General features: G+C 38.1%; 1 protein-coding gene across 1 annotated transcript in view; it reads right to left on the bottom strand.

Annotated features, from left to right (window-relative positions):
- Positions 1 to 27496, bottom strand: part of RXFP2 (relaxin family peptide receptor 2) — a 160983-nt gene that overhangs the window by 11999 nt on the left and 121488 nt on the right. The window contains exons 2-13 of the mRNA XM_045844773.1: positions 23198 to 23344; positions 20745 to 20822; positions 17834 to 17939; positions 16934 to 17005; positions 11107 to 11178; positions 10463 to 10534; positions 8829 to 8900; positions 7640 to 7711; positions 5972 to 6043; positions 4476 to 4547; positions 556 to 627; positions 377 to 448 (exon numbers count right to left, since the gene is read on the bottom strand). Coding sequence (XP_045700729.1) covers positions 377 to 448; positions 556 to 627; positions 4476 to 4547; positions 5972 to 6043; positions 7640 to 7711; positions 8829 to 8900; positions 10463 to 10534; positions 11107 to 11178; positions 16934 to 17005; positions 17834 to 17939; positions 20745 to 20822; positions 23198 to 23344 — 979 coding nt within the window. The remainder of the gene's footprint in view (positions 1 to 376; positions 449 to 555; positions 628 to 4475; positions 4548 to 5971; positions 6044 to 7639; positions 7712 to 8828; positions 8901 to 10462; positions 10535 to 11106; positions 11179 to 16933; positions 17006 to 17833; positions 17940 to 20744; positions 20823 to 23197; positions 23345 to 27496) is intronic.

Below are 27496 nucleotides of genomic sequence, written 5' to 3'. Positions count from 1 at the left end.
TCTGTGTAAAAACAAAGGATAACTGGCAGAGCTGTTGACACTGTTTGCAGCCTAATGTAGTTGAAATTTTAAACTACTAAACAAAATTAAGTGTCTGAATAGTCATCTTATGGGTTAATAGTTTCCTACATTGATTGAAAAGTAATAAGCATTCTCTGTAGACTGATAGCAAGTTGATTACCATAGGGAAAGGAAAGGGAAGAAGCAGGAAGTCTTCCACAATTGGTTCTTCACCAAAGTTTCAGTAACAAAACAGTTGCAAATTTAATTCTATGTGAAAACTGCAAGATGAGATTTTCCCATACAAATCAGGTGTATTTCTAAGTAAAGTACATCCACTAAAATAATAATCAACATTCTGTCATATTTCACTTACAGAGACTGAAGTTGTTTAAGGCTTTCAAACTGGTTCTTGTGGAGATACAAGAGAGGGTTGGACGACAGATTCCTTTTGTACCATTAGCGAGAAGAAGGAAGGAAGCGTCAGGATGTTATTACTTTGGAAGCTTAAGATGCTAGCATTTAAATCTGATAACAGTGGTAAGAAGAACTTACAGTTTTTGTAGAAGTTTCAGGTCTTTAAAAATGTGGGCTGGTAGCTCCTTTATCAGATTGCTAGATAGGTCCCTGTTGGTGACAGTGAAAATCCAAAGCAATTACATTGGAAATAAGTGACATGGTGATTGCTCCTCACAAGTTTCATCATCCGTTTGACATAATAGAAAATATGATTCAACTTAACCAACCAGATATCTTGTTATACAACCAAGTCATGTGAGTTGGCCAAATGGGTATGTTTTCCAACACTTTCAGACATGTGACATTTTGTTCTTGCAGTTCCTGTCTGTAATTTCCTTTCAGCCCCTTTCCAACACATTCCCAATTTGGCTTCAATATCTACTTTTATTAATTTCATCTGTTTTAGGTACTCTTTGTACTTTTTTTTAAAAGATTTTATTTATTTATTTTTAGAGAGGGAGAAAGAAAGAGAGAGAGAGAGACATCAATGTGCGGTTGCTGGGCCTGCAACCCAGGCATGTGCCCTGACTGGGAATCGAACCTGCAACACTTTGGTTCGCAGCCTGCACTCAATCCACTGAGCTACCCCAGCCAGGGCTCTTTGTACATTTTGACCATTCACTGTTTTGTGATCCTATTGGTTCATATATGTGACATCTTGCTTATTTAACTATATGATAATATTTCTGTGACCAAGACCTATGCCTTGTATTCATTTTGCATTCCAACTAAGACAGCATTGTTGTGTACACTGTATCTGTCCAAATAATCTTGAGCAGGTAAATTAATATATTTTCATCTATTTTTATATGCTACTTTTTAAAAATAAGAAATTGAGAATTCAGAACTAAATATAACAGGGCTATCTGAGTCAGAAAGATCATAGGGAAGTATTTCTGCAGGATGAGGAAAAGATATTTGTTAGGATCAGTAGGAATCAAGAATCTTTAAGAATCCAAAATGCCCTTCTGATCCAGATGTGAATATGTTTAAGAATTAAACAAAAGATCTCATTTATACTTTGGAGCTGCTGATAGATATGTGGGAGATATAAATATCTAAGGTTTAGATTTTTCTTTAAAAGTCTTATAACTTTTCCTGGCTGGGTAGCTCAGCTGGTTAGAGTATTGTCTCAATACAGCAAGGTTGCAGGTTTGGTCCTGGGCCAGGGCACATACAAGAATCAGCCAATGAATACATAAATAAGTGGAATGACAAATTGGCATTTTCTCCCTTTCTTTCTCCCTCCCTCTCTCTCTCTAAAAATCAATAAATAAAAAATTTAAAGAAACTTAAAATTAGAGCAAACAGCTCAATTATAAAACAAGGCAAGAATGAAACAAGTGGTATTACAGAAGTACAGGCACAAAGCAGAGGAAAGAGTCCTCAAACTTGGCCTGGGAAATGGGGAAGAGTCCGAACAAAGGTGGAGGATTTTCATAGGTGGGACAAAAGGACAGCAGCCTTTCAGTGCAAGGTTAAATTACACAGGATCAGAAAAACAGACGCTCAGGAGTCAACTCAGCTGGAGTCAGCAAGTGATCTAATGTGAGTGGAGGATAGAAAGTATGGGATGAATATGATGGGGCCTGAAAAAGTGCATGGAGACAAAATAGGAGGGCCATGAGTACTTTCTGAGGATTTCCAAGAGTAGAGTCCAGGCATTAGAACCAAGGAGGATGGTCATAAACACAGCACATTCCTGGTGCTGGTCTGGAACTATCACATTGGAAGTTCATGGTGGGGGGTTGGGGTAAGGGAGCCATGCATTTAAAATCAAAGCTGTGAGTTTTCTGACATTAACATTTGAGAATTATGTGAAGGACTTGCTAAACAGCATGCAACAGGGGAGTATTAAGCAGGAGAGTGGCATAATATGCTGTGGGTTATGGGATGATGTAAATCTGTTAGAATCATGAAAGATAAGCTGAGAAGCCAGAATCAGAGGAGGGTACCAGCAGAATGCTTTAATCCTGGAATAGCTGATGAGGGTTCAAGGCAAGGCACTGACAGGGCTTGTGGTCTTGTAGGACAAGAAGTATAAAGAGAGAAGAAAAGAGAGCTATCTTTGAGTTTAGCTGTAGTGAAGGGTGCTGACACCAGTAAGATGGAGAGTCTAGGGAAAGAAGCTGGCAGTGGGGTAAGGGTTGTTTGTAAATTGTGTTTTTTAATCCTTACCTGAGGCTATGTTTTTTGTTGATTTGAGAGAGAGAGAGAAACATAGATATGAAACAAAACGTGAGTGGGTTGCCTCCTATATGTGCCTGACCAGGGATTGAACAGGTAACATTTTGGTGTATGGCATGATGCTCCAACCAATTAAGCAATCTGGCCAGGGGTGTAAATTTAGTTTTAATAGATTGCTCTTGTGGGGCCATTGTGATGTCCAAGTGTAGAGGTCCTGCCAGCTGGGAAATCTGGTCTCGTGCTCCAAATGGGAGGAGCATACCTGGGTCATGCCACAGAAGGAAAGCCTCAGGTGAGCACGGGTTGGAAGCCCTGACAACAAAGCAAGATGACAATGATCTTGTATACCTAGAAAGTGTTTTTCAAATTACACTAAAAAAGGAAGAGCAGTCTTATGGGGGGAAAGGACTTCAGTGGCCTCAAGGAAGGGAATTTATTCCTCCCCAGGAGGGGGTTGGTGTCATGAAGGCATAGTAAAATTATTTAACATTTTTATAAACTCAAAAAATATAAATGCCTTGTTCAAGTTAGTTCCATTAACTTCTGAATTTCTATTGTCTTACTGATGCTATGTGTATTAAAACATGATTATTGATGGTCTTAAAGAAGCAAGCTAGTGTCTCTTAATTGGGCTCTTTTACTTGGGGTGGGGGCAGGTAGCTCTTCCAAAGTATAGAATAAGAGGAAGATTAGGAAATTTTTCAAATTGTGGACTTCATATCACTGTTTTCTGAAGTTTGTACATAAACCCACTCCTATTTGCCCTTAGCTGCTCTTCGTCTCCCCCGGACCCCATATCCACCCCTCAAGTTCTGACCAGGGACACTTGTGAGAAATGAATGAGCTCTTTTGAGTGAACTGCCTTTAATTTTTGTAATAAAATGATATTTTTAATTTTAATGCAGTGCCTTACATACACTAGGCACTTAATAAATATTTATGGATTTGATACTCATGAATTAGATTGAAATATCTAAATTATTCATGAATTATTTTTCAAATTACTCTTACTTAGTTATTTTTCCCAGCCTTTTTTGGATATCAAAAAAAGGTATAATTAATGAAGGAATATTAATTAAGAAATGAATTTCTGTTAGACCTCAGATTGGAGGGAGGAGCTCTCTACCCTAATTGTCACTATTTACAACACAGTTTTAACTTCTAACAATACACAATTATGTGGGTGATAATGAATTAATAGCAAGAAAGATGCTTTTTCAAAGGCTTAGGTCTACAAAACATATGTTTGAACAGAACAAGTTCCATGAATTCTCTGAATTTTTTTCAGTGAGCTTAAGCTTCATTCTTGAGTTCAGTATTTGCTTCATCTGCTCTAGAACTCATAATTTCTCAAGAAATAACACAATTTTGGTTCCTTTGTGTAGTTAGAATTCATTAATACCACTTTAGTTAGTTAATTCATTCAGCAAGCATTTATTGAGAATTAACTATGCTTTAGCCATTAGAGATAATGATCTCTGGCTTCAAGAACCTATAAAAATTCACTCATTCCCAATCACACACATACACAAAATTACCCAAAGAAAACAGGCAGGGAAATTAGAGTAGGCTAAATCCGTATTAAGTTCTCTGTCTAATTTTAATTTGCTCTTGATTTCAATATAATGTTTATTTTCTTAATGGATTTTGAATATCCAGCAGTCTACAGGATTTTGATTGCTATGAGTGGAGAAGCAGTCTCACTGGTCAGTTAAATTTATCATCTTGGAAGAAGCAATCATATTTTCCTAGTAGACCATGCTACTTACAGTTCTCCTAAATTTTTTAATGAAGAAAATGTCTTCTCTGGAACAAAATCAATTTGATTTCTAGGCAGAAACCTGTAAGACATGGTGAGAGTCAGCACCGCTGGTTGGTGTCTGGTGCAGTAACCATTTCTCATCAGGACAGGCCATTGTTCTGGGTAGACTTTCCTCAGACTCTTTTGAAGTCTCAAAGTGAGGTGGGCTCTGGAAATAAGGCTGCAGTTTTGCATTGAGATGTCCACAAACCCTCTGTAGGGAATGCTGTCACAAATTGTTTGGGGTGCTGAGTGTGGCCTATAAAGCTACATTTTGTTTGGATCTTGTTACTTTAGAAAGTGCTTTTTCCCCCCAAATAGACACAAGTGATGTCAGATTTGGACCCTGTTAATAATTCTTCAGAAGGCCTTTAGATGCCTTTAAGATGCACTCCTTAGAAGAAGGTCAGAAAGAGCAAAGCTTGGACCAACCTTGTAGCAGTTTCTGGGGTCACAAACAAATTTTAAATTTGGTGGGATCATAGTGGTTTTACATTCTCTTTGCCTATAAGCATAATCCCCTAAGAGAAATGGCAGAAAGTGAGGGTCAGCCACCACTTACTTGCCTTACAGAGGTGCTTAATGAGAGATAATGGGTATGAAAGTGATGTCAAAGCTACATGGAAGTATAAAAGAGAAGGTGTTGATGTACTTTACGTAGTTTTCCAGTGTACTCTCTCATCAACCTTGAGAAAAAGAATAAATTCTTTGCATCTCCTGAGGGGGATAGCCTCTTTTTTCATTCAACATCCTTACCTGCAATCTGATTGATAAATGTGCAACCTGGCAAACAGTCTTAGCTCTTAGTTTGTTAGAGAACAGTGGTTTAACTACGACAAATGGTTAGACTCCAACTTTTCTTCTCCAACCACCCATCCATCTAACCAACTAACCAACATTGTTAAGGATTTACTCTATATAGCTAATTATGATTAAAACAAAAGCAAAGCTTTCCAGTACAAATATGCCAATTAACCAACCCATCTGCCTTCCTGCACCCATAAAAAGCATAGTCAACAATTAGAATCACCAATCAGAATTGTTGGCTCATTAGAACACTTTAAATGTTTTTTTCCCTTAGAATTAAAAAAAACATTTTTCAAAGAGACATCATGTGATAAGTGTCATTGGCAGTAACAATCACTGGGTAGCTAACCACTTTCACGTACATTATCTCATTTTGAAGACCATGGGTTTAAGCACCAGTTTAGAAGAAAGAATGCAAAGAAACAGTGACTGTCCTCAGAAACAAGGAGAGCACCCCAAGACCTACATGGTGGCAGCTAAATGTAAAGTCTTGGACTCCTATGAAAATAAATCAAGCCACATGTGCATTTTCAAATACTGCAGTCTCAGACCAAAGCTGTAAATAAGACACTACTTTAAATTCCTCATCAATATTTTCATTTGATTTCCAAATCTAGTGGGTATCACATCATTTACGGAAGTCCATTGCTTACTTACAGCACAGTGAGTGCATCGCATGACAGAAAGCTGGAATTCGTAAGATACTTTATTCCATTGCCTTCCAAATCCCTAAAAGGCATAGAGGAAAAATATTTTTAATATTTTTGCATAAATCATATGCCTAGAGGTACTTTTTTGTTGATATAACTGTTCTGAATTTATTTTTACTTCATTCCAATTTTTATGCTTCCCTTTAATTATTGCAGGGTTAATATAATTCATATTATGCTTATTTTCTCCTTTTAGTTGATGTTAGAACTTAATGAAGTCAAGGAAAAGAGCAGCCCAACATTTCAGTGAGTATCTATCTATGCTGGATACCATGCTATTGATTATCCTAATTTTGCCCCTGTAATAGCAGTAACTACTATTTATTGGGCTTTTACACTGGCAGGTACTACTCTGAAGACTTAAGTTAGTACTATCACCTCCACCCCGCACCCCTCCCACAATTTTATATGTGAGGAATGTGAGGTTCTTGGAAATTCATTTTTCTTTTGCTCACACAGCTGCTAAGTGGTAGAAGTGCCCTTCTTCCCCAGATCTGTCTGATTGTAAAGCCTAGACACTTAACCATGGCGTAATAGGTTGTTACATCTTACATCTGCCAATATTGTCATTATTTTGCTGAAGGAGAAACTCAGGCCAAAGTTATCTTCCAAATCCTGAATGTCAGAGGCAGGATGTATGTCCTGATCTGCTGGAAGAAGAATCACCACTCTTCTTACCATTCCTTAGAGAGCCGTCTATGCCATAAGGGCCTTTTGATAGTAGGCCAGTTCAGGGAAAATCAACAGCTTAGACACTAAACTGTATCATCTTATGGGCATTGAGTCCCCGGATTTCACATGAGAGGAGATCTGGGGGACTTTCTCAGTGCAGAAAAGGCTGCCTGTGACCACACTGCCTGTCTCAGGAGGCCATGAGGATAAACATGACAGAGAATGGTATGAAGAGGTGGTGAAGCCATGAGGAATTTTCATGAATGTTTAATTAAGCATTGGTTGAAAGGTAACGAAGAATGAAAATGATGTGGCACTTTTACTATGGTGTGTTAAGCACCTCTTATGTGCCAATTATAGTGTTATTGCTGGGGTATAAGATCATAGGTGGGTTTCAGCCCCCATGGAAGTTCTGAAAGCATAGGAGACATTCAGTAATCCAGTGGCACAATGACAATAGTACTGTGAGGCAGATGTGCAGGGCAGAAACTGGTGGCAGAGTGGAAGTCTGTTCTTAGTGTAAGGGGAGCACAGAGGCAGCCACTGAAATTGATTGGTGTGTCAGGGCTGGCTTCCTGGAGGTGATGATTAAGAGAACTTTTGAAGGAAGCTGGAGTTAGGCAAAAGAATAAATGAGCAGTGTGTGCTGTAGGCAGGGACTACTAGTGCATTTGGAAGGAAGGCACAGGAGGAGAAGGGCAGAGAAAGTGACTAGATGGGGTGAAGGATGGAAAGTCATGGGTCGCAGTGCTCAAGAGGAAGTTTGAATTTTACCCTCACATGCTTTGGGATTCTCAAGATTTTTGAACCAGAAGTAACAGAATCAGGTTTTAGCTTTGGGAAGAAGAGCACAGATAGACTTGTTATATAATGGTGAATTCACTTCTGAGATAGTTTCCTTAATCTGTGCAAATAACAAATCAGTGTCTACATGCATACTCACACCCAGTTGAGTTGAGGCATTTGGGCACACATCTTCTTGGGAAGGGCTTCTAAATAGTTATTGACCATAGACCTGTATACAAAGAAGATATTAATTAATATTGTATACCTGGAGCTAGTATAAACAATATAGGATTGTATACTAACTTTACTTAAATTAAAAATAAAAGTTTAAAAATGAAACAAAATAGTGTGGCATATTAAGAACAGTTTTTTACTATTTCCACAATGTGGAAACTTGCATGCTAAAATTGATATATTAGGATAAAGTCTGTAAACATAACTTCCTCTTCAAAATGGTCTGTAGATATTTGTGTGGCACAGATAAAGCAACAGATGTCAAAGAAACCATGAATGCATCAGTATGACATATAACCTAAAAATAAATACTATACAGTTTAATTTTATGAGATGAAACAAAATATATATTAGGCAATACTTTTGAAGGTCATGATAATTGTTTTTGTGAACTCCAAATTTGCAATCATTTCTAGTATTATATATCTGAAGTTTTTTCTTAAGGAAATATTAATCATTTACAATAATAAAGGGGCACACTGGAACTGGCATTAAATCTAAGTGATATAGGGGACATTTGGGCAAAGGAAACAACTCATGAGCACGTTAAGCTGCACAATTAATTTGTGATATTGTAGTCCCTTCTGACAAATGGAAAAATAATGATGCTATATGATTAACTGCAAAGGTACATGAAAGACTCCTGCTGATAGATCATTCTAGTCTATTAATAAACAGTGACAATGTAATTATGAGAATTGCTCTGTTGGTAAGACAAAGATTTTGGCATTTTCAGTGACTTGCTGGCCAAAGGCACATTTTCCTCTGTTAAAAATGTAGTTGGAGGCTAAACTCCTGGGAGATTCTACTCAGTTTAAATTAAGTTAGGAGATAAAAATGAACACTATCTTTGGCCAACCACTACAAATATAAACATGCCTTAGGACTAAAGGAAATACAAGGAGATCCAAAAGCAATCAGTCAGTAGACTAAAATATAGCCTGAGCCCTGGCCAGGAAGTGGCAACAGTAATTGTGACTGGAAATACAGGACAGGTTTCAACTAATAAAAATTGTAGTGGGCTTGATTTTTCTAAAGTTGTTTTTATAAGCTGGTGTTAGATGTCATTGCAATGTATAGACAGGTGAATTGAAAGGGAGGTAAATACTTACAGGAAAAACAAGGAACTTAATCCAGTGAATAGCTGCTGTGAAATTCTGGTTATTGGATTGTCATCTAGAATTCTGACAAAACAGATCACAAACATTTCCAATGTCAGAGACATTTTTGAAGTAAAACCAGAAAAAAACTAAAAGGCCTGTGACAATTTTGCCTCTGCCCAACACCTGCTGTCTCCCTTCCTATTCCTTCACACTGGGGCTCACTCTCCTTCCTGAGAACCTCCCCTTCATCCTGTGGGCAGAGCAGCTTTTCCCCCAAAATCCCATCCCTGCACTGAGCAAGTCCATCCTGATGGACTTATGGACCCAAGTTTTACCCTTCACATCTGGTCATGTGAGTCTCATACAAGCTACACTTATTCATTGGCTAAACTTGGAATTCCTAAATGCTTTAACCCACTACTTGACTGAATGAAGAATTAATTTAAATTTTTTTTAGGATATTACAAATGGTTCTACAGTTTCACAATGTTTAAATGATATATTTAGTAATGTTTATACAAATAAACTCATTAGGAGCTGGGAGAGTGAAACAGTGAAAATATTTATATATTCAAATCACTGCTTTTAAGTATATATGGCACTTCCTAGAAAAAATTAGACTAATATGCCTTCTTTTCTCTTATATTTGAAGCCAAGTACTACCTCTTCTTATTTCCAGCAGTCCCTGAGGATCTAGAGAAGAAAGAAACATCAAGGGCCTGCTATATGCTGGGTGTGATGCATGTGGTGCTTTACATACATCATGTGAGCCAGTCCTCACAACATTACTCTTAGAAAGATATTATTATTTCAGTTTAAAAATGAGGAAAAGAGGCCTAAGAAGATTAAGACAATCACCTGCAACATTAGGCCTCACACCACAGCATACACATGGGTCTGGATGAAGCTGAGGCCCTGACCTTTTCTATTAGACCAGGTCTACCTATGGAAAATGGGCAAATGGACAGAGAACACCTTCTAACTGCCCTTTGTTCATTTTCCTGGTGAAAAAACGGACATCTGATGTGAGATCTCTTGGGATGAAGCTGGTGGCTTAGCCTTGAACATGGTGACAAACCACTGGCCATATATTCAGATTTCTCTATGAATGCTCTGGAAATCCAAAGAGTCTTTAACTTGCTTACTTTCTAGGTCAGTGGTTTTCCACAGAGGATGACTTCTCTGGGGGACATTTGGGAGTGTTGGAACACATGTTTGGTTGTCACACGCTGGGGGTGAGTACTATGGGCATCTATTGAGGTAGAGGCCACAGAGGCTGCTAAACATCCTACAATACAGGAAACACCCACTTCCCCCAACTAAAGAATTATCTGGAGCCAAATGTCAATAGAGCTGAGGTGAGAGATGTAACCACAGGTAAACACTAGGTGGACAGAAGGCTTAGCAAGCCCAGCTCTGGGCTCAGAAGGCCATTTGGAAGGGCATGGCATGAGTTTTCTTTCATACAGTTGTCACTTGTTGTATCATTATCTGAATTGCTTGAGTGAAGTGCTCCAGATTACGTTACAACCAGAAAAATAAGAATAGTAAACGAGACACACAAATAGATGGGTATTGTGAATACCAGTGTGTATCATTAAGACTGGGGTCCTTTCTGAGGCAGGAAAAGCTGGAATACTTACAGCCAAGTTAGCTGATGCAGGTCCTTGAACACTCCAGGTCTGAGGGCTGTAATGCAGTTGTGGCTGAGATATCTACAAAGAGCATGAGTGAGTGAATTAGGCAAACTCAAGACTGATGATGAACATGAAGTGGGGGGCACCTGTTTCTAAAAGTGTTTTACTGAGGGAGGATGCTGAACAGAGGGGGAACCAAGTGACAACAGGAACCATAAGTGCAAGGCTGTGGCCAGGACCAGGAGAGTGGCCCAATATAGTGTGCTGGGATATTGTTACAGAAATAGAGTAGAATAAATATGAAGGGTGATTATTCCTTTTGTCCTTTTTGGTCACATCCTTAGTAGACTAGCATTTTAAGATAGTATATAGGTAGGTTGTTGGCAAGGGTTAGAAAAAATAAAATGCTAAAAGATTGTGGAAATGACCCAAACTTGAGTAGACAAGGTTAAGGAGAGTCTCTATATCTGTCTTCTGGTAAAGCTGAAATCTTTGAATAATTCCCTCAGTGTAGTCACTAAGCACTTTGTAATAACAGTCCTCTCATTTCTCTACAAATAAGTCAAGCCAAACCTTTCAAAAGTACCTTCATACCTTTTAATCATTACTTAAAATTATACTCATAATATAATTATAAGGAAGTTACTCACAATATTTGCAGATTATGTAATCCAAAAAATGCTTTCCTGGATATGTGTCTAATGCAGTTATGCTGAAGAAATCTGGTGGGACCAAGATAAAGAATCACATGATTATGGTTTGTGTGCTTCATCAGGTTGTTGAATGTTTGATCCACTTTCTTTCCCCAAATACATTCGTGAACTTGGCTTATGAAGTCCCAAGTCCCACTCTCATATGTGGAAGTGAAGATGTTGCCAAGAACATGTGGCTGTGAACTAGACAATGCCTGCTGTCCCTGTAGCACCTGTCAGTGAGTCTGGGGCATGTCTGAGTTGTACCACTGGACTTTCAGAGGCAGAGGGAACTAGTTCTGTTTCTGCACACTGGCACCATGGCAGCCTTTCTGCTCTGACCTGCAGGAGTGCTCAACATGGGAGACCAGCCAGTCTCTCATGGCCAAGTTCCATCTCAAGCTACTCATTTCTATTTGTTCTATTTCCACAAAAAAAGGAGAAGGAAAGTTTCATTCTTTTCTATGTTGAGATGCACAGTTAGAAGCACAGGGCAAGTTGTGCAAGGTGCTTGAGGTCCTAAAAGACACCAGTGATTAAATTGGGCCTAGTTCACCAACTTCAGCTCATGGTTTACTCAACCTCTGAAGCAATTTAGCAATCTACTATTGATTCAATAAGAGCACTGTCAGGAGTATCTAAGTAAATAATTTCTACTTCCTGTGCTCATTATACAATGAGAGGTTAGCCCTGAATTCATACTTACTGAAGGCCGTCAGAAGCAAGAACTATCCACACACAAAAAAACAGTACCTAATGACTACATAGTCTATTAAATGGCTTCCCTAGCCCTCACTTAGATTTGATTTGGTTCTTAAAATATTATACAATACTTTTTTAATTGTTATAATACTGCACTGCAAAACTATTGGTAAAACACATACTTGTTGGACATCTGGCTATACTCTGAAATTGCTTATAGTACAATTATTACCTAGCAAAGCCCATGAATTAGGAATGTGCTACAGGTGTGCTAGGATATTGATGCCCTCAGCCCTCTGGGTAGCTAGGTAAAGTCAAGATCAGCTTCCAGTTACCAGTAAAACCCAGCTTTTACCCCAAATGCTGAACAAATAATGTCACTTTCTCTGTGTACCACCATGTGGAAAAAGTTGGCACTACAGAGAACATGTTTTACATTCGTGGTGATACAAAAAGCATCAATTTCAATCCTACAAAGTAAACTTGAAACCCAGTGAGACCAATGTCATTCCACCTCCCCACCCTCCGCCCACACCATGTCTGTAAGGAGATGCTTCACATTGCAACATAAATTCTGCTTTTGGTTTGAAGTTCTTCTGTGAATAGAATGAGGCCATACAGGTCAACATTTGTTGTAGCATTTTTGAGCCCTTGAATTCACGTAATGAAAGTTAATACAATGAATTATGTTATAATAGCAAACAAACTAGAAAAAATATGATACTATAGTATGGGTATGTTGAAGTTCCTCCTAAATATAAAATTTACTGCCTAACTAGTGCTACTTACATTTTATTCAAGATAATTAACTCAAGAGAACAATGCACATTTTACCCACATGTTGATGGTCTTAAAGAGATGGGTGTACTAATGAATTGTGAATTCAACCTTGTGCTTCTGAGCAGCATGACTAACCTGATGTGTAGAGCTTAACTGCCTTCACTGCCATGAGTTAGGACTCCAACTCCTTAAATAATAAAGATCTTCTAGTCTATTTAGTCAGGTTGCTGGCACCACAGAGAGAGTTGGAGTCCCAAGTCCCCTGTTTTAGACCCAGGTGCTGAATTTTAACTTGATTCTCTAGTATGTACTTTCTTCTTTGCAGAATACCTGCTTGGTGAATGTGAAGGGTAATTTGGAAACATGACAAATTGGCAAGTGGTGTTCTCTTTTTATTCAGAGCAAAGATGGGAGTCTATTTGATATACTTAATATTGAATAGCTCTTCTAAGAATAACTTGCTGGTTCATAAATTCCTGTTGTTTCAGCTGCCAGGAGTTTCAAAGCCGAAACACCAAGAATTCATGTACCTGAAACTGAAGCAAATATATACTTTACTGACATGCATGTTTATAGACTATTCTTAAATGCAACATGATGTACTCATAAGCCAGGAAACTCATTGAATTACATTTTGTTGCCAATGATTGCCTTGAACAAGAACCCAGTTTAAGAAGGAATTCCTAAATTGTATAAGGTTTATGTTACAATGAGGAGGAGAATGGCTGGTAGTTTCCATGGTAGCAGTGAGAAAATATTATAGTCAGTCTCATAAATTATATCTTATTTTTCTGAAAAGTCATCTTAAGTTGCTCCCCCCCAAAGTTAGAAAGACTTGATATTTTTAAAGATTATTAAAATGAATAATCAATAAAAACATTCAGGTAAGTTGAGCAACACATATTTATCTGGCAGTTAAAATTTGTTTTGAATTAGGAATTTATCCTTCTGAATGCCTAAATAATCTCAGCTTCTCTGTGAATATTTAAAGCATTTCAGACCAGAGAGACTCTATGTTCAATTCAGTATCTCTTAGGATATATTCCAAAACAATTTAAGAATGTGTATTACTTTATTATCTCAAGACCATCTAAAACATAAATTTATGCATGCCTTTTCCTGGTCAGACAGAATAAAACTGAGATTCTTTAGCCTGACATTCAAAGGCCCTACAGTCAAGTAGGCCCTACAATCATCAAAAGATGATTCAATGACTTCTCCAGCATGTGCACCTCATTGCCTGTGGACACCCTCTTTCTTTAAACAAATTGCCCTCATCACTCTCTTCCTGATATCCTTTGATTATGCTATTTTGTTCTCCTTGCTGAAGATGCTCCTTACCTTCTCTTTATGTCTGCATGCTAGTCTTATACATCATTCCTTCAACAAATATTCATTGACCTTCATGTTTGTTTCAACATGTGCAAAAATGAGGGATAGTGGTGAAGAAGCAGGATGATCCAACTCAGAGGAGGGTATGCTGGTCAGTAAGGGGTTTTCTTCAAAATTCAAGGATGAATGTGAGGGGTCCACAGAAACAGAATCAAAGCTGAAAAATGATCTAAGTCCCATTCAAAACTCAGTGAAGAATACTGTGGGCTATGTATATGTATTTCCAGTTGTATTTTAGAAATACAAAAATGTCTAAGCCTGTTATATAAGATCTCTTATAATATTATGAAATAATATAAAAATATAAATTCTCAACTCCTACATAGTTCCTGTCTTTTCAGTTGACAAAGAGGAACTCAGACTGAAGGAAATAGAAAGGATATAGGGCAGGAGACATGAAAGCCCAAGATGGTAGAATATGGTATTCAAAATTAGTTCAAGTCACCCTGGCTGGTGTGGCTCAGTTGGTTGGAGCATTGTCCAGTAGCCAAAAGACTACAGGTCTGATTTGTAGTCAGGTCACATGTGTAGTTTGCAGATTTGATTCCCATTTGGGGCCACAGTCACATGCTACCCCTGGTTTGGACCCATATGATCTCTGGTCTGGGCACATAAACGGGAGGCAAACAATCGATGCTTCTCTCTCATGTAGATGTTTCTCTCTCTCCCTCCCTCTCTCTCTAAAAGCAATGAAAAAATATATGTCCTCAGGTGAGTTAAACTCCTCTGGTTTGAAAGATTTCTCCTAGAAATTGAGAAACACTGAAATGAGAATACCCAGTCATGATCAATTACTAAGGAACCTGTGCAAGGGAAGAGCAGTTGGAAAATTAAAGACATAAATGCAGCTTTGATTTTCCAGAAAGGGAAGAAGGAGATTTTGTAAGTTGCAGTTGGGTGGATTTAACATTGTTTCTGGGTGAGATGGAAGAATAGGCTGTCACAATGCTGCTTTGTAAGTGCCTCAGAGAGAAAGAGAATAGGGTAGTTCATAAGAAACAGGACAGGCAGACTAACTTGTTTTTCTTTGAATCAAGAAAATGTGTGCAGTCACACAACCTGTCAGTCAAAAGAAAAGGTGCTATACTGGAGATCCTCTACCTCCAATCCTCAGCCTTCCTGCTCGTCACATTGCTTTTTGTTTAAAGCTTGACTTCTAACACTAGTACACAAGGCCAGAATTTTAGAATGGTTTGCTCACTCTGTGGTCTGTAAAAGCTGTGGGGTGACACTCTGACTTCCTTAAAGGAAGACTCTGGAACTTACTATCTGAACTCTGGTCATGCCTGCTCTTGGTCCCCAACTCGCATCTCCAGGCCTAAACTCAGGAGAATTAAGCAAGCTGTAGAAGCTGCAGAGAAGAAACTTGACCACAAATTGTGGTGGTGAACAGGCAGCTTGACAGTTTGCATCTGTTGTCTGGAGGCTACAGTGGAACAATGATAAGCTCTGCATACCCTGGGACAGAGGGTTCACTCCAAACTCCTTTGTAACTCATCTCCTTCCCAGGAACAGAATCAGTCTCAGAGCCTCTCAAAGCAAAAGTGGCCCACCTGGGCTCCAGTCTCTGGGGATGAGGATGTGGAAGGAAGGAACTGGGGAGAAATCACTTTGGGAAAGGCACAGTGACCTGGATTCCAAGTGAGCCAAGTGGGACTAACATGTATAGGAAGAGTCTCAGGCAGACTTGTGACCACCTTGGATGGCAGATGGTCACCTTCTCCCTGTGTCCTCACATGGTCTTTCTTCTGTACCTGTGCATGTCTGGGGCCAAATATCCTCTTCTTATAAGGACACCAGTCATATGGGATTAGGATCCACACTAAAAACTTCATTTTAACTTGATCACTTCTTTAAATGCCTTATCTCCAAACACAGTTAAATTCTGAACTGCTGAGGGTTAGGACTGCAACACGGGAATTTGGAAAGAGGTAGGGGGCCACACTTCAGTTCCTAGCAAACAATGTTTTTCATTCTTATTATAAAATTTACTACACAGTTAATTTAGAAATAGCCTAATTTCTTTTAGAAATTAGGTTCCAAGAGGATGAATATTCTAAATTTCTTAATTTAAATGGATGGCACCCATTTCATTAATAGGAGTGTTCTTAGTCTCTATCCAAGGTAACTTACCAAATACTTTAGAATGAATAACTTGGGAAGCTAATGTAGTCAGTCATCTAAGGTTACTTGGTGAGCAGGGAATCAAAGCAAAAGCCATTTCCATTCTGCTATAGATGGTGTCACAAGATAGTTCACACAAGTTGAGGAGGAGAGGGACAATCTACCCCTCATTCAATACAGATGATCTCAGGGATCACATCTCCCAGACCCTGATTTTTTTCTTGGACAATACTGGAAGCATCTTGGCAGTTTTCTTGTCACTGACTAGCATTTCTTCACTGTTGACTGTGCCATGTTTATTCACATTTTCTTTCCTTGGATAAGTTAATATTCCTGCTTTCACTAAGATCACATTTGCTCCTGTCATTCTGTGAGACAGTTTGTATCCTATGCCCCTGTGTTTTAAATGATCTGATCTTTCTTGTCAGTGTTTTTGTGCTAACACTCTTCTTTCAAGTTAGAAGGTGCATTTGGTGACTCTGTTCTGAAGTGTCATTTTCCAAATGATTGGACTTAAGCAGAGAACCATGTATTTTTGATTGACTTACTTCATCTGAACTCCAGTTTAACTCCAAAAATGTTTAAATAAAATCAGTTCCCTTTAAATTATGAAATGGGAAGATAATATACTTTTTAATACTTTATCTAGAATATTAATTATATTTAGATAAGAAAGAAATGTAATGAAAAGTTAATCAACTTCATATTTCATTTTACTTTTAGATAAAAAACATCTCAAATAAAACCCAAGGGTTTTTCCATTGAAACTCTCTTAATAGCTACTTACATCTTTTTAAGTTCTGTGTATTTGATGAAAACTTTTTCTGGAAGACTGTGAATTTTGTTTCTTTTAAGAGACCTAAAATAACATGTAAAGCAGATTTTGTTAAGGATTTTATGACAAACCAAACTTCTCTGGAAGCTGTGTGCTTGAGAAGACTTTCTTGATGATCATCCATGCCACTTCACACATTTGAAACGAACTGTGGTAACCAAAAACTTTCTCACGTGATAACAAAAGTATGTAGTGAAAAATTTAAAAAGTTTGCAAGCATTTGACAAGTTTGGCCAATTAGTAGACTGGGACTTCTACAGTGATTTCATTTTGTCTCTTACTCACTGCATAATTTAACAAAACTCAACAAAAAAGACTGAATAACAACAAAAATCCCAACCAGCTCATGCATGCCCAAATTGTGACATGAAGGCCAATTCTAAAGATTCTCAAAACATTATGCAAAGTACACAAACACATGCATGATTATGACACAGCTAGGTTCCTGAATCTCTTATATCTTCCTCCTCTTGAACAAATAAGTTTTTTTAAAAAGAAGGTATAATAACTGAGTATTCTCCCTTTTCTTAATTTTGATTTTTAATTGTATACATAGTACTGGCATATTAGCAACAATACATAAATCATGAAGTAAGTGAAAATATGAATTCCAGATCACAGGTGTTTTTGAGCTAATGGATAACCTGGCTAATGTAACAATATTTAAGACATTATCTTCCTGGAGTAGAAACATGCAGAATTCTCTGATGGCTGGTGGTTTTAAAGAGAATTTCTATTATTTTTTTTTAATATACAAGTAGCATAAAATAGAATGAAGAGAGATTAGATCAGGTCACACACTTTACCTGTGACTTTTGGGGCAAAGATCACCAAGATGTGAATTCTACTCACAGTAGTGTCACATTGCTGGAAATGGAAGGCACAGACTTTAAGCCAGTGTTTACACACTCCAGTTCTGTCCATCTGCAGTCACAGTGTTGTGGGTACTGGCTTAGAACTAGGGGGCCAAAAGAGCAAGATTTCACTAGGCAAAAAATACTTTAGTGATGACTTCATCTCTAATAACTGACATTGTTTTCTTTTCTTTGAATGTATAATGTTTGTATGATGATAATGAACTAATTCAGGCCCATAACAAAAGCAAATAAGAATTATTCTCTTGTAGTCAGATACTGACTAATGTGGTGTTGGTCTCAGTTTGAGCTCCCAGGGTTCTTTGCAGAGGAATTTAACAAGTGATTAGAAAGAAACTAAAGAAATGTTTAAATAGCAAAAAACTTATAGTGAAGCAAGACTACATACTTCTCAATGAGGAATATTAGTACATTTGAGTAAATCTTTAATGAGTACAATTGAATCGATTCAATTTAATCAAATAGCTGCTTAATAAATGCTTATTGATTAAAACTAAAGTCAATTATTTTCCCCTTTTAAACCTCCCTTGGAGAAGAGTTAGATGCAGGTTCTGCTGTAGCTACCATCATGTCTTATTAAAATCAACCAAGTCACATAAGTGCTCACTTGGGTTTTTGCTTTTCATTGCTATGAAGTTCAAATGGAAGGTAAAAGTTGTAAAACAACTACAAAGCTGAGAAAACCAAAGGGCCATCTATCAGAAGCACTCATAAGGAAAAGCAGGCTTCAGAATTTACTCTGAAGGAATCTTCATAATTATTAAGATAATGACATAAAGGAATAAGAAATCTATGGTGAAATCTGATCCCATGGATTTTTTTTTATGGAGCTAAGAACATGAGAGTTATTTTCAAAATTTTAGCTTTATTATTATTCATTTAAACCTGGGTATAAGTTCTTTCTAACTGCTCTGCTTCGTTTGGATTACTTTTATCTAAACTGTATTTGAAAAATCAACTTCACTGACTTTTCATCAATTCAGAAAACTCATGTTGAGTACCTGCTTAATTCACAAGATGCCTTTTAATGCATAAAGTTTTGGAAAATATTCTATTTCATTTATAAGCTTATGCTAATTAGCTCAACTTCCTAAATACAACTTCAGAATGTTTTCTTCAATGTTTATTGAGATTGAGAATAGTGTTATTTAGATTGAAAAATCTGTGGTTGGACAATCTTACTTACCAATAAGAGAATTCTGTATAGTCCCAGCTGGGCCTATTGCCTAAACTAGAACTGTGAGCAGAACTCCCTCACCTGTGAGCCAGTCTCACTCAAGCTTTTTGGTCTTCTGAAATGCCTCTTGCATCTCTCTACCTCACTCTTCCTAATGGTATTCTTGGCTCAGATACTTAGTATTAGTATTCTCAATAGTCTTAGTCTGGAGCAGTGCAAAAAACATAATAACCAGTATCTCTGTCACCATTCTTTCTCCTCAACATTGGCAAGGTTGACATTTGGACCAGATCCCTGTCTGTTGTTGGGGGCTGTCCTGCACACAGTAGAGTGTTCAGCTGCACCCATGGCCTCTACCCACTAGATGATACCTCTCTCCAGCTGTGACAACCAAAAGTGTCTTCAGACAATGTCAAATGTTCTTTGGGGGTGCGGTGTGGGGAATTGGGGCTAAGAGATGTCCCAGGTTGAGAATCACTGTTCTAATCTAGTCTCTAAAATCCTGATGGGAGCATCATTGTCACATATATTTCTTGTTGGGTACATCTTCCTCTTCATTAAAGGAAAGTGCACTCACAGCTTTGGTGGTTGCCCATGTGTCAGCAGTGATCTCCACAAAGGGGTGTTTTCAAGATAATCCATTGTGGTTCAGGAAGAAAATATCAAAACTTTCAGTTATATTTATTTCTAATCTTGTAATTTCTAACTTTTATATATTATATATTTGTATGCAATAAAGTATATAAGTGGTGATTATAATACACCATAAGTGGTGTATTATAAAGTGCATAATATACTGTTAGTGTAGTATTTAATATATATATACACATAAATTATGTATACATCCTAATGTAGGTATTTAATTGCATGTACACCTACATAGTTATGTCTATGTGTGTACCTATTTATGTATATTGTATGTAATATATACTTTTACACACATATATGTAACATATGTATATATATAGACATAATTCTATCTGAAGGATAGAAACCAAAGTCCAAAATATGCAGCCCAAATGCTTAATGGGCAGCCCCTACCCTTCCAGGTTCAGCTCCTGCTCTCCTCCCACCACACACTCAACACCATGTGAAAGGCATTGAGAAGCATGCCCTGTACCTTCCCACCTCAGGGTTTTGCTGATCCTGTTCCCTACTCACTCTGTTACCTCTCACCCTTTCCTCCATTCAAGGACTTTAAAGTTCATCTCAATGCCGTCTTCTCTCTGGGTCTTTCCCCATCCATGACAGAGCCATCATTTCTCCCAAGGGATTTCCACGTTCCCTTATGCAAACACCATTCCTCCAGTTTTGCACTAATACTGCATCATTCCTGCTTCTGTATGGGTTTGTCCTTTTTTCTACAAGGCACGTGTTGGCTGGAGCCACATCTTATTATCTCAGTGCCTAACATAGGGGCTGAAAAGTAGTTGATATGAAGAAAGTAATTAAAGGGAATAAGGTCTTTATTACTTGTCATAATTATTCCACACTTGTGTATTCTTACAATGAGATTAATATATAAAATGAGCATTAGTGGAGCATGTTGTATTTTTCTCTTTATCTTTTCAGTCCCCGGGCATACATGCAGTAGATCAGGTGACCTGAAATACATTGAACTGAAATGGAAATCTGAATGGAGTTGATCACCTTTCCCATATAAATCTATGCACTGCAAACCATCCAGAGCCATTGAACCAATGCCACTTACAGCATTCCTGTGTGAATGCCACTTTATCAGCATTTCCATGCACTGTGCCAAATATAGTCGCCCATCCACTAGTGTCCCCTGCGAAATGGTGATAAATATGTCAGTTATGCTATAAATCAAACATCAAAGTACAAAACAAAAGTCTAAGAATTTGATATGAAATCAGTTAAAATTGGTTTATGGAATAGAATAATAACATTGAAGGTAAGGGAGAAAAAGCTAGGCAGACATCTGGAGTTTTTTCTTTTTTGAAATATATTTCAAATATATGGATCAGAAAATATATAATGGAAATATGTAATAATTTTATGCAAATCTTGAAAAATGTCACATATTTTTTTTGACATTTTTCAGTTTGATCTTAATTTTGAGATCCTCAGAAGAAAATATAATTTAAATTCTTGTAATATGCATATGACTGCATATAGATATGTAGATATGTACTTGACAGGTGTGATGAGTTCTGACAATATTTATGTCACCTGATATTTTTAATAAAGCAAAGTCTTATTTAATAAAAGCTATCTAGTCCTATGGAAAAAATAATATTTTCTCAATTTTTCAGAAGATATGGCCTGCTTATTTGCCAAGTTTCTTTCTCTCTTCTTTTTTTTGCAGTAAAATTGTATTTTAAAAAAAGAGGTCTGGTTTTGAAGTATTGTTACTTCAGTATATGTTACTGTCATGATAAGATATGCATTAAATGTATGGCACCAAAGTTCATACAAATAGAAAAGTAAATTTAAATAGTGGTCTGAAGGTCCCTTGATCCCTGCAACCTTTAATTTAGTCCTATTTCTTATTAATATCCTCAATGGTTCTTACAATGATTCTACTTGAAGGCTTTACATGGATTATTGATTTTGCATTCAGAGCACATTCATGAGATAGACAAACATGTGTAGTCTCCGATTTCCATGCAGTGAAGAGGAAAGACCAAGAATCTGAGTGGCTTGCCACTGGCATCTGGAGAACTGTCCCCTTGCTGAGCGCAGACTGAGTGCCTACCGTGTATTCGACTGTTCTAGGCCCTTGTGACACCCAAGCAAGACAAAAACAAGAAATGTTCTTGAAGAGTTCATGTCTAGTAAGAGAAGTACAGTGAAAAGTCAAGGCACTCCATAGTATGGTCACATAGGTACCCCAGAGTGCTATGGCAAAGAGAAAGAGTGCTTCTCCTAGACTGGTTAGAGCTTCAGGGTGGTGAAGCATGGCTGGAGAGGTCAATCTGCTCAGGTGTCTCTAACTGAATTCTAAGGTATGAGCAGGAGTGATCCATGGGAGGTGAGGGTAAAACTTTCCATCAGCTCAAGATCTGCCTGAGTACCAGGGCAAGAGAGCAGGTTCCAGAGGCAGGTGCTCTATGTCCCTGGACTTGGCTGTATGACTTTGACTGGCAGCTGGGCAGCACCAATGAGTGGCAGTTGTGTGTGGTAGAAAACATATGGGATTCTTTCAGATTCAAATATCTAGATCCTAGTGTGTACTGTGTGACTAACTAGACACATCAACCTCCCTTGGCAGTGGTCTCTTTGAGTAGAAAATGCACAGGGTGTATTAGACAACATATATAGCCTCAATATACAGATCTAAAATGGCCCATAAGACCCTTTGTGATCTGGCCTCTGCTTAGCTCTTTACTCTCCAGATTTTTGTCCACTCTGCTCAAGCCACACTGTTTTGTTTTTGTTTTTGTTTTTCATACAAACACATTGTTTTATTTCATGCAGCTTCCGGGCTTTTTCACTTGCTTATTCCTTCACCTAAAACTGTGTTCCTTCAGAATACTTCATGGGTTCTTTCTTCTTTTCATTTTATTCTCATTTCAAACATCATCATCCTAGAGAGGTTCTCTCTGGTTAAGTCTTTAAAGTAGTCCTTCCTTGAAATCATTTTCTACCCCATTATGTACTTCACAAAACTAGCACTCTGAAATTACTTAGTTAATTCCTGTATGAGTTCATCATCCTCCTTGTTCACATGGTCCATGTGAACTTCATGAAGGCAAGACTCTCATCTCCCTTGAGCCTGCTTGGTCCCAGTGACTTTGAGAGTATTTGGAACCTAGTAGGCACTCAACATGGGTCTGTTAAAAAATTAATTCTCTAGGCAGACCCATTTGCACTGAACCAATTACCAAACCATAATGAGATAGTCATAGGAAGCCATTTAAAGTTAAAATATGGGTATCCAAGTTGAATTTAAAATGTAATTTTAATTTTTATCAAATATAACACTTTATAATACAGTATTTTAATTTTTAGCAACCTCTATATATGAAAGTTCAGTTAATTATCACAAGTAAATTGGGGAACAGTATTTGTGATACCAAGCAATTCCCTATAGAATATCAGGCCATCTCTTTCCATTCATTACAATTATTATCTGATTCACCCACAGCTTGGGGGTTCACAAGGTAGGGTACAAATATGGAGCTAAGCAGGAGTCCTTACCACAGTTCTCCTCATCAGCACCGTTCCCACAGTCATTCACACCATCACAGTGAAAAGCACGTGGTAAGCACTTGGTCAGATTCCCACAGGGGAAATATCCCTTTTGGCACAAAGGAGTGGTTGTATTGCCTTTAGTCAGTCCAAAACCTGTATGGAAGAGGAGATAAAAATCTTATATAATAGCAAGAAAGTGTAATATGGCTAAATACTTTTCACGTTATCCCATTTAATTTTCACAAGAACCTTATAAATTGAGTTTGTCTGGTGTTATTCTTAATGCAAAATTTATATGAATAATAGTCTTAACTGGAACATTGTAAAGAATTGTGATCATACCTAACACTGGCTATACCAAGAATGGAATCAAGGTTCATTTTGAATTCACTTCTGGAGGTCTATTTTAAATAATACCAAAGCAATTGTCCTACTTTTGTAGAAAATCAAAGCTTTGTCCACTCCTAGAAACAAAAAGGCAAAGCCATGAGCTCACGGATCAAATGATGAATATATTTACTTATTGACCTTTTATTAGAAGGACTTGAGGAGACTTATAATATATATATTATATACATAATATATTACATACATACATACATAATATATTACATATACATTTAAAGGGCAGTGTAAGTGTAAATTACAGAGAAGTCCAGAATCACATTTGAAAAAGAAGATAATAGTAAGTAACAATGTCTTATTGAGCTTACTGTGTGCCAAGCAGTTGTCACAGTGGTTTATTTCAGTTAATTTTGAGATAATCTATGTATGGGTGATATTATCCCTTATGTTTGAGGGGTAAATACAGCCATCTGTCTGGAAAATCACAAAGGGCAGATTTGAGTCATCCCTCTGACTCCAGAGGCCCCTATGAGGACAAATCAAATAACTTGTTACATTAGATGAGAGAATGCAGAAAGGAAAGATAATTAACATTTGCAGAATTACTATATCTGGGGATAAGATGACCAAGAAATTTCAGAAACTTAGATGTCAGAGACATTCTTGCAATCTTGAAAGAGTACTCTCTAGGAAATATAGATGTGTTCTTTGTACACACTCTAGGTAGAAATAGACTCAAGCATGGCTACAGTTCAGTATGATTGATCAAAAGGAATAAGGGATATGGCAAAATGTCCCTAACTGTGCTGTTAAAGGATGGAATCATGGCCAGAAATTTCACTGGGTTGGTGCTACAATGTTTTTTTAATGTGGCAGAAAGACAGAGAACAAACCTTTGTGGAGCACCATATAATTTGTGCTCCATGTCTCCTGATTATTTCACTTAATAGCAACTTGGTGTGGTTGGTGTTATGATCTCCATGTAAATACAAGAAAACAGAGACTGAAAATGTGAGAGCACTTCAAATCTGGATCTGGGAAAATGCCCTTGTGAGAGCTGGGCTAAGCACAAACTGCTTTGTTAGGAGGGGGTCTTGCACCTGGCTGATCGTCAAGTTCTCCCAAAGTAGGTGAAGCCTGCTGCCCTCATTGTTTAAGGAATGATGCTATTTGTTTTAGGGCAGGAGTTTGGGTTTTGTCACTAAAGCTATGTGTGAGTTACAAGTTCATGTTAAGCTTTTAGAGAAATTATTAGAGGATGAGTGAAGTATTTGATTACTTGAGCTTTAATTAGTCTTTTAATCATGAAGACCCTCTCTTGGGGACTGACCCTCTCTTTTGAATGGCCAGATGTAACCATACACTCTCTCCCCAGAACCTGTGGCCCTTCTCCAAGTGGGGAACATGGCCCTCAGATACATTTCTACCCTCTGGACTTTTGTTCTTACGAAAGCAAACTATATTGTCTCTGCTATTGCTGCAGTGGTAGATGTTCTTTGACAGTTTTAAAGATAGTACTTCACAGTTAGAAATAAGTTTTGTTATCACAGTTCAGCATACAAACACAGGAGACTGAAAAAAATACCTTGAAGTGTTACTTGCTTTTTACTATGAGGGATGTACTTTGGTCATTGCTATTCTATCTTATTCACTTGATAAGGGATCACAAGCTAATAAGTTGAGTTCATGATCCATTCACTAAGGGGGTGTCACCCAATATTTATTATTTTACTTATATGTAGGATATAAAACAGTAAGCAATAAACAAAACAAACAAACTCATAGACATAGACAGTAGTATTGGGTTACTAGAGGAAAGGAGGCTGGAGAGAGGGAGAAGAGTGGAAACAGGGCCAAATACATGATGATGAAAGGAGACTAAACTTTGGAAAGTGAACATACAATGCAATATACAGATGATGTACTACAGAATTGTACATTTGAAACATGTATTCTTATTAACCAATGTTACCCCAACAAATTTAATAGAATTAGAAAATAAATATAAATAGATATCTGGAAAAGGTGGTGGCAATGTAGGTGGGAGCGGAACCCACTTCTCCCTGTGCCCAACTGGAACACCTAGCTGACCTTCTGAGTAACAGAGTGAACAGGCAACAGAATCCCAACTTATATGAAGTTTGGAGGCCAAAAATTGTAGAGGACATTGAAAAACAGACAGTGAGGTGATTGTGTTGGGATGCTAAGGTCCCTGGGATCTGTTCAGGGACCTAGGCTGATGTGGCCCCTGACCTGGCTCAGAGTATGAGGAGGAGAATTAGATCACCAGTTCCCTCCCCTACCAGAGCAGGGAGAGCAGCTAGGCACCAGGAGGGACCTGGATGCTTGAAGTCGCTGGGGGGAATAGAGTCAAAGTGGGAGATACAGAGGCTATAAATACCCGCTGGGACTGTGGATGCCAGCTAGGTCATTACCAGAGAAATTGGGGAGCCAGGTGATACCTGTTGAAGGGACAAGAGTTGGGCCGTGTCTGACTCTGACCCAGATGGTCTCCAGGCTGGTTAGAAAGCTGGTCTGTGTGGAAAGCAGTGTTCTTGTTAAGAATGGTAGGAAGCTGCTTTATAAGGAACTCTTGGGCAGTGGCTGGCTCACCTGGAGGGTGATTTGAGCTGTGCACCTGCACTTGGCTCAGGCAGCTTCCCAGGCAGCTGATTCTGGCTGTTCCATGCACCACTTGACCTGAAGCTGATTTGACCAGCACACCTGAGTTTGACTCACACTGCTCGCTCAGAGGCTGAGTGGTGCAGTGGGCCAAGAGCAGTGCTGGGTCCTGGCATTGCTTGTCTTGCAGTGGGCTTTGGCCACAGTGGGCTCGAAAAGAGCAAGAAGGAGGCACACCACAAGGAACTCAGTGCAACTGGTGAATTAGAGGTGTAGGACTGGAGCAGATGGACAGTGGGGGCCTGACAGCTAACAGAGGACCTAGGCTGGGGGCTGGGCAACTGTGAATATTGTGTCCCAGACCTGGTCCCCATCCTCCCAAAACCATAGGAAAGCACAAAAGTGAAGCCCAGCCCCTCTCTTCCTGGCATCTAGGAAGACCAGCAGAACTCGCTCAACTAGTTTAAAGTCAGCAGGAGGCTTATTTCTTCTTCTTTCCTTTCTCTCTTTTTTTCTTTTTTCTTCCTCCAAGTGAGACAATGAGACCTGGAGTTATGAAAGGTCCAGAAACTGACCCGAAGGAGGAGCACAAGGTGAACCCCCAAAACTGATAAACAGATAAATGTCCCTTTGCTATCCCATAGAACTGGCATTTGATTGTTTATTTGTATTATTATTGTCATTATTTCATTTATGTTTACGTCTTTTATTTTATTAGTTTTTTTATTTCTCTTACGTATGTTTAGTTTTCTTCATTTTACTTCTCTGTTTAATTGCATTGTTTGACTGATTTCCTTTGTTCTCTCTTTATTGTAATTTTCCTCCTTTCACTTCACTAATGTTCCAATAACACACTACTCTTGATCGTGTACTTTCTATTCTGGTTATCCAAATCATACATTTCTTGTCATATTATTGTTGTTCCAGTACTATCGTAAATAATTGTTGTTCCTTACAATTGTAAATACTACACAGCAACCCTCCCTGATCTTAGCCCACTTCACTTTATTCCTGAGCTTTATTATTGTTGTGGTTAACTCTATTCTCTTGGATAGTATGCCTACGTTCTATCCTTTACTCTCACTATATCTCATCATCTAACCTTGCATGAGTACTCTGTGGATTCAGCTCACAATCCTCCTCCCCTCTAAAAAGAGTCTTATTTCTCTTTTACCTTTTATAAAAAGTGGCTCATTGGGTAAAATATCGCAGTTAAGGCCGTACTTATCCAAAGAATCTCCTATCTCTTCTCTACTTGTTGGTACTTTAAATCCCATAGAATAGTCTCCCACTGTCTTGATCCATTTTGCCTACACCCTGCCACTGATCACATACAAG

The sequence above is a fragment of the Phyllostomus hastatus genome, unplaced genomic scaffold (genome assembly GCF_019186645.2).
Source record: "Phyllostomus hastatus isolate PE091 unplaced genomic scaffold, TTU_PhHast_1.1 phas_contig_41, whole genome shotgun sequence".
NCBI classification, from domain to species: domain Eukaryota; kingdom Metazoa; phylum Chordata; class Mammalia; order Chiroptera; family Phyllostomidae; genus Phyllostomus; species Phyllostomus hastatus.
Note: the sequence above shows the minus strand (reverse complement) of the source record. Positions and strands in the feature narration are given on the sequence as shown.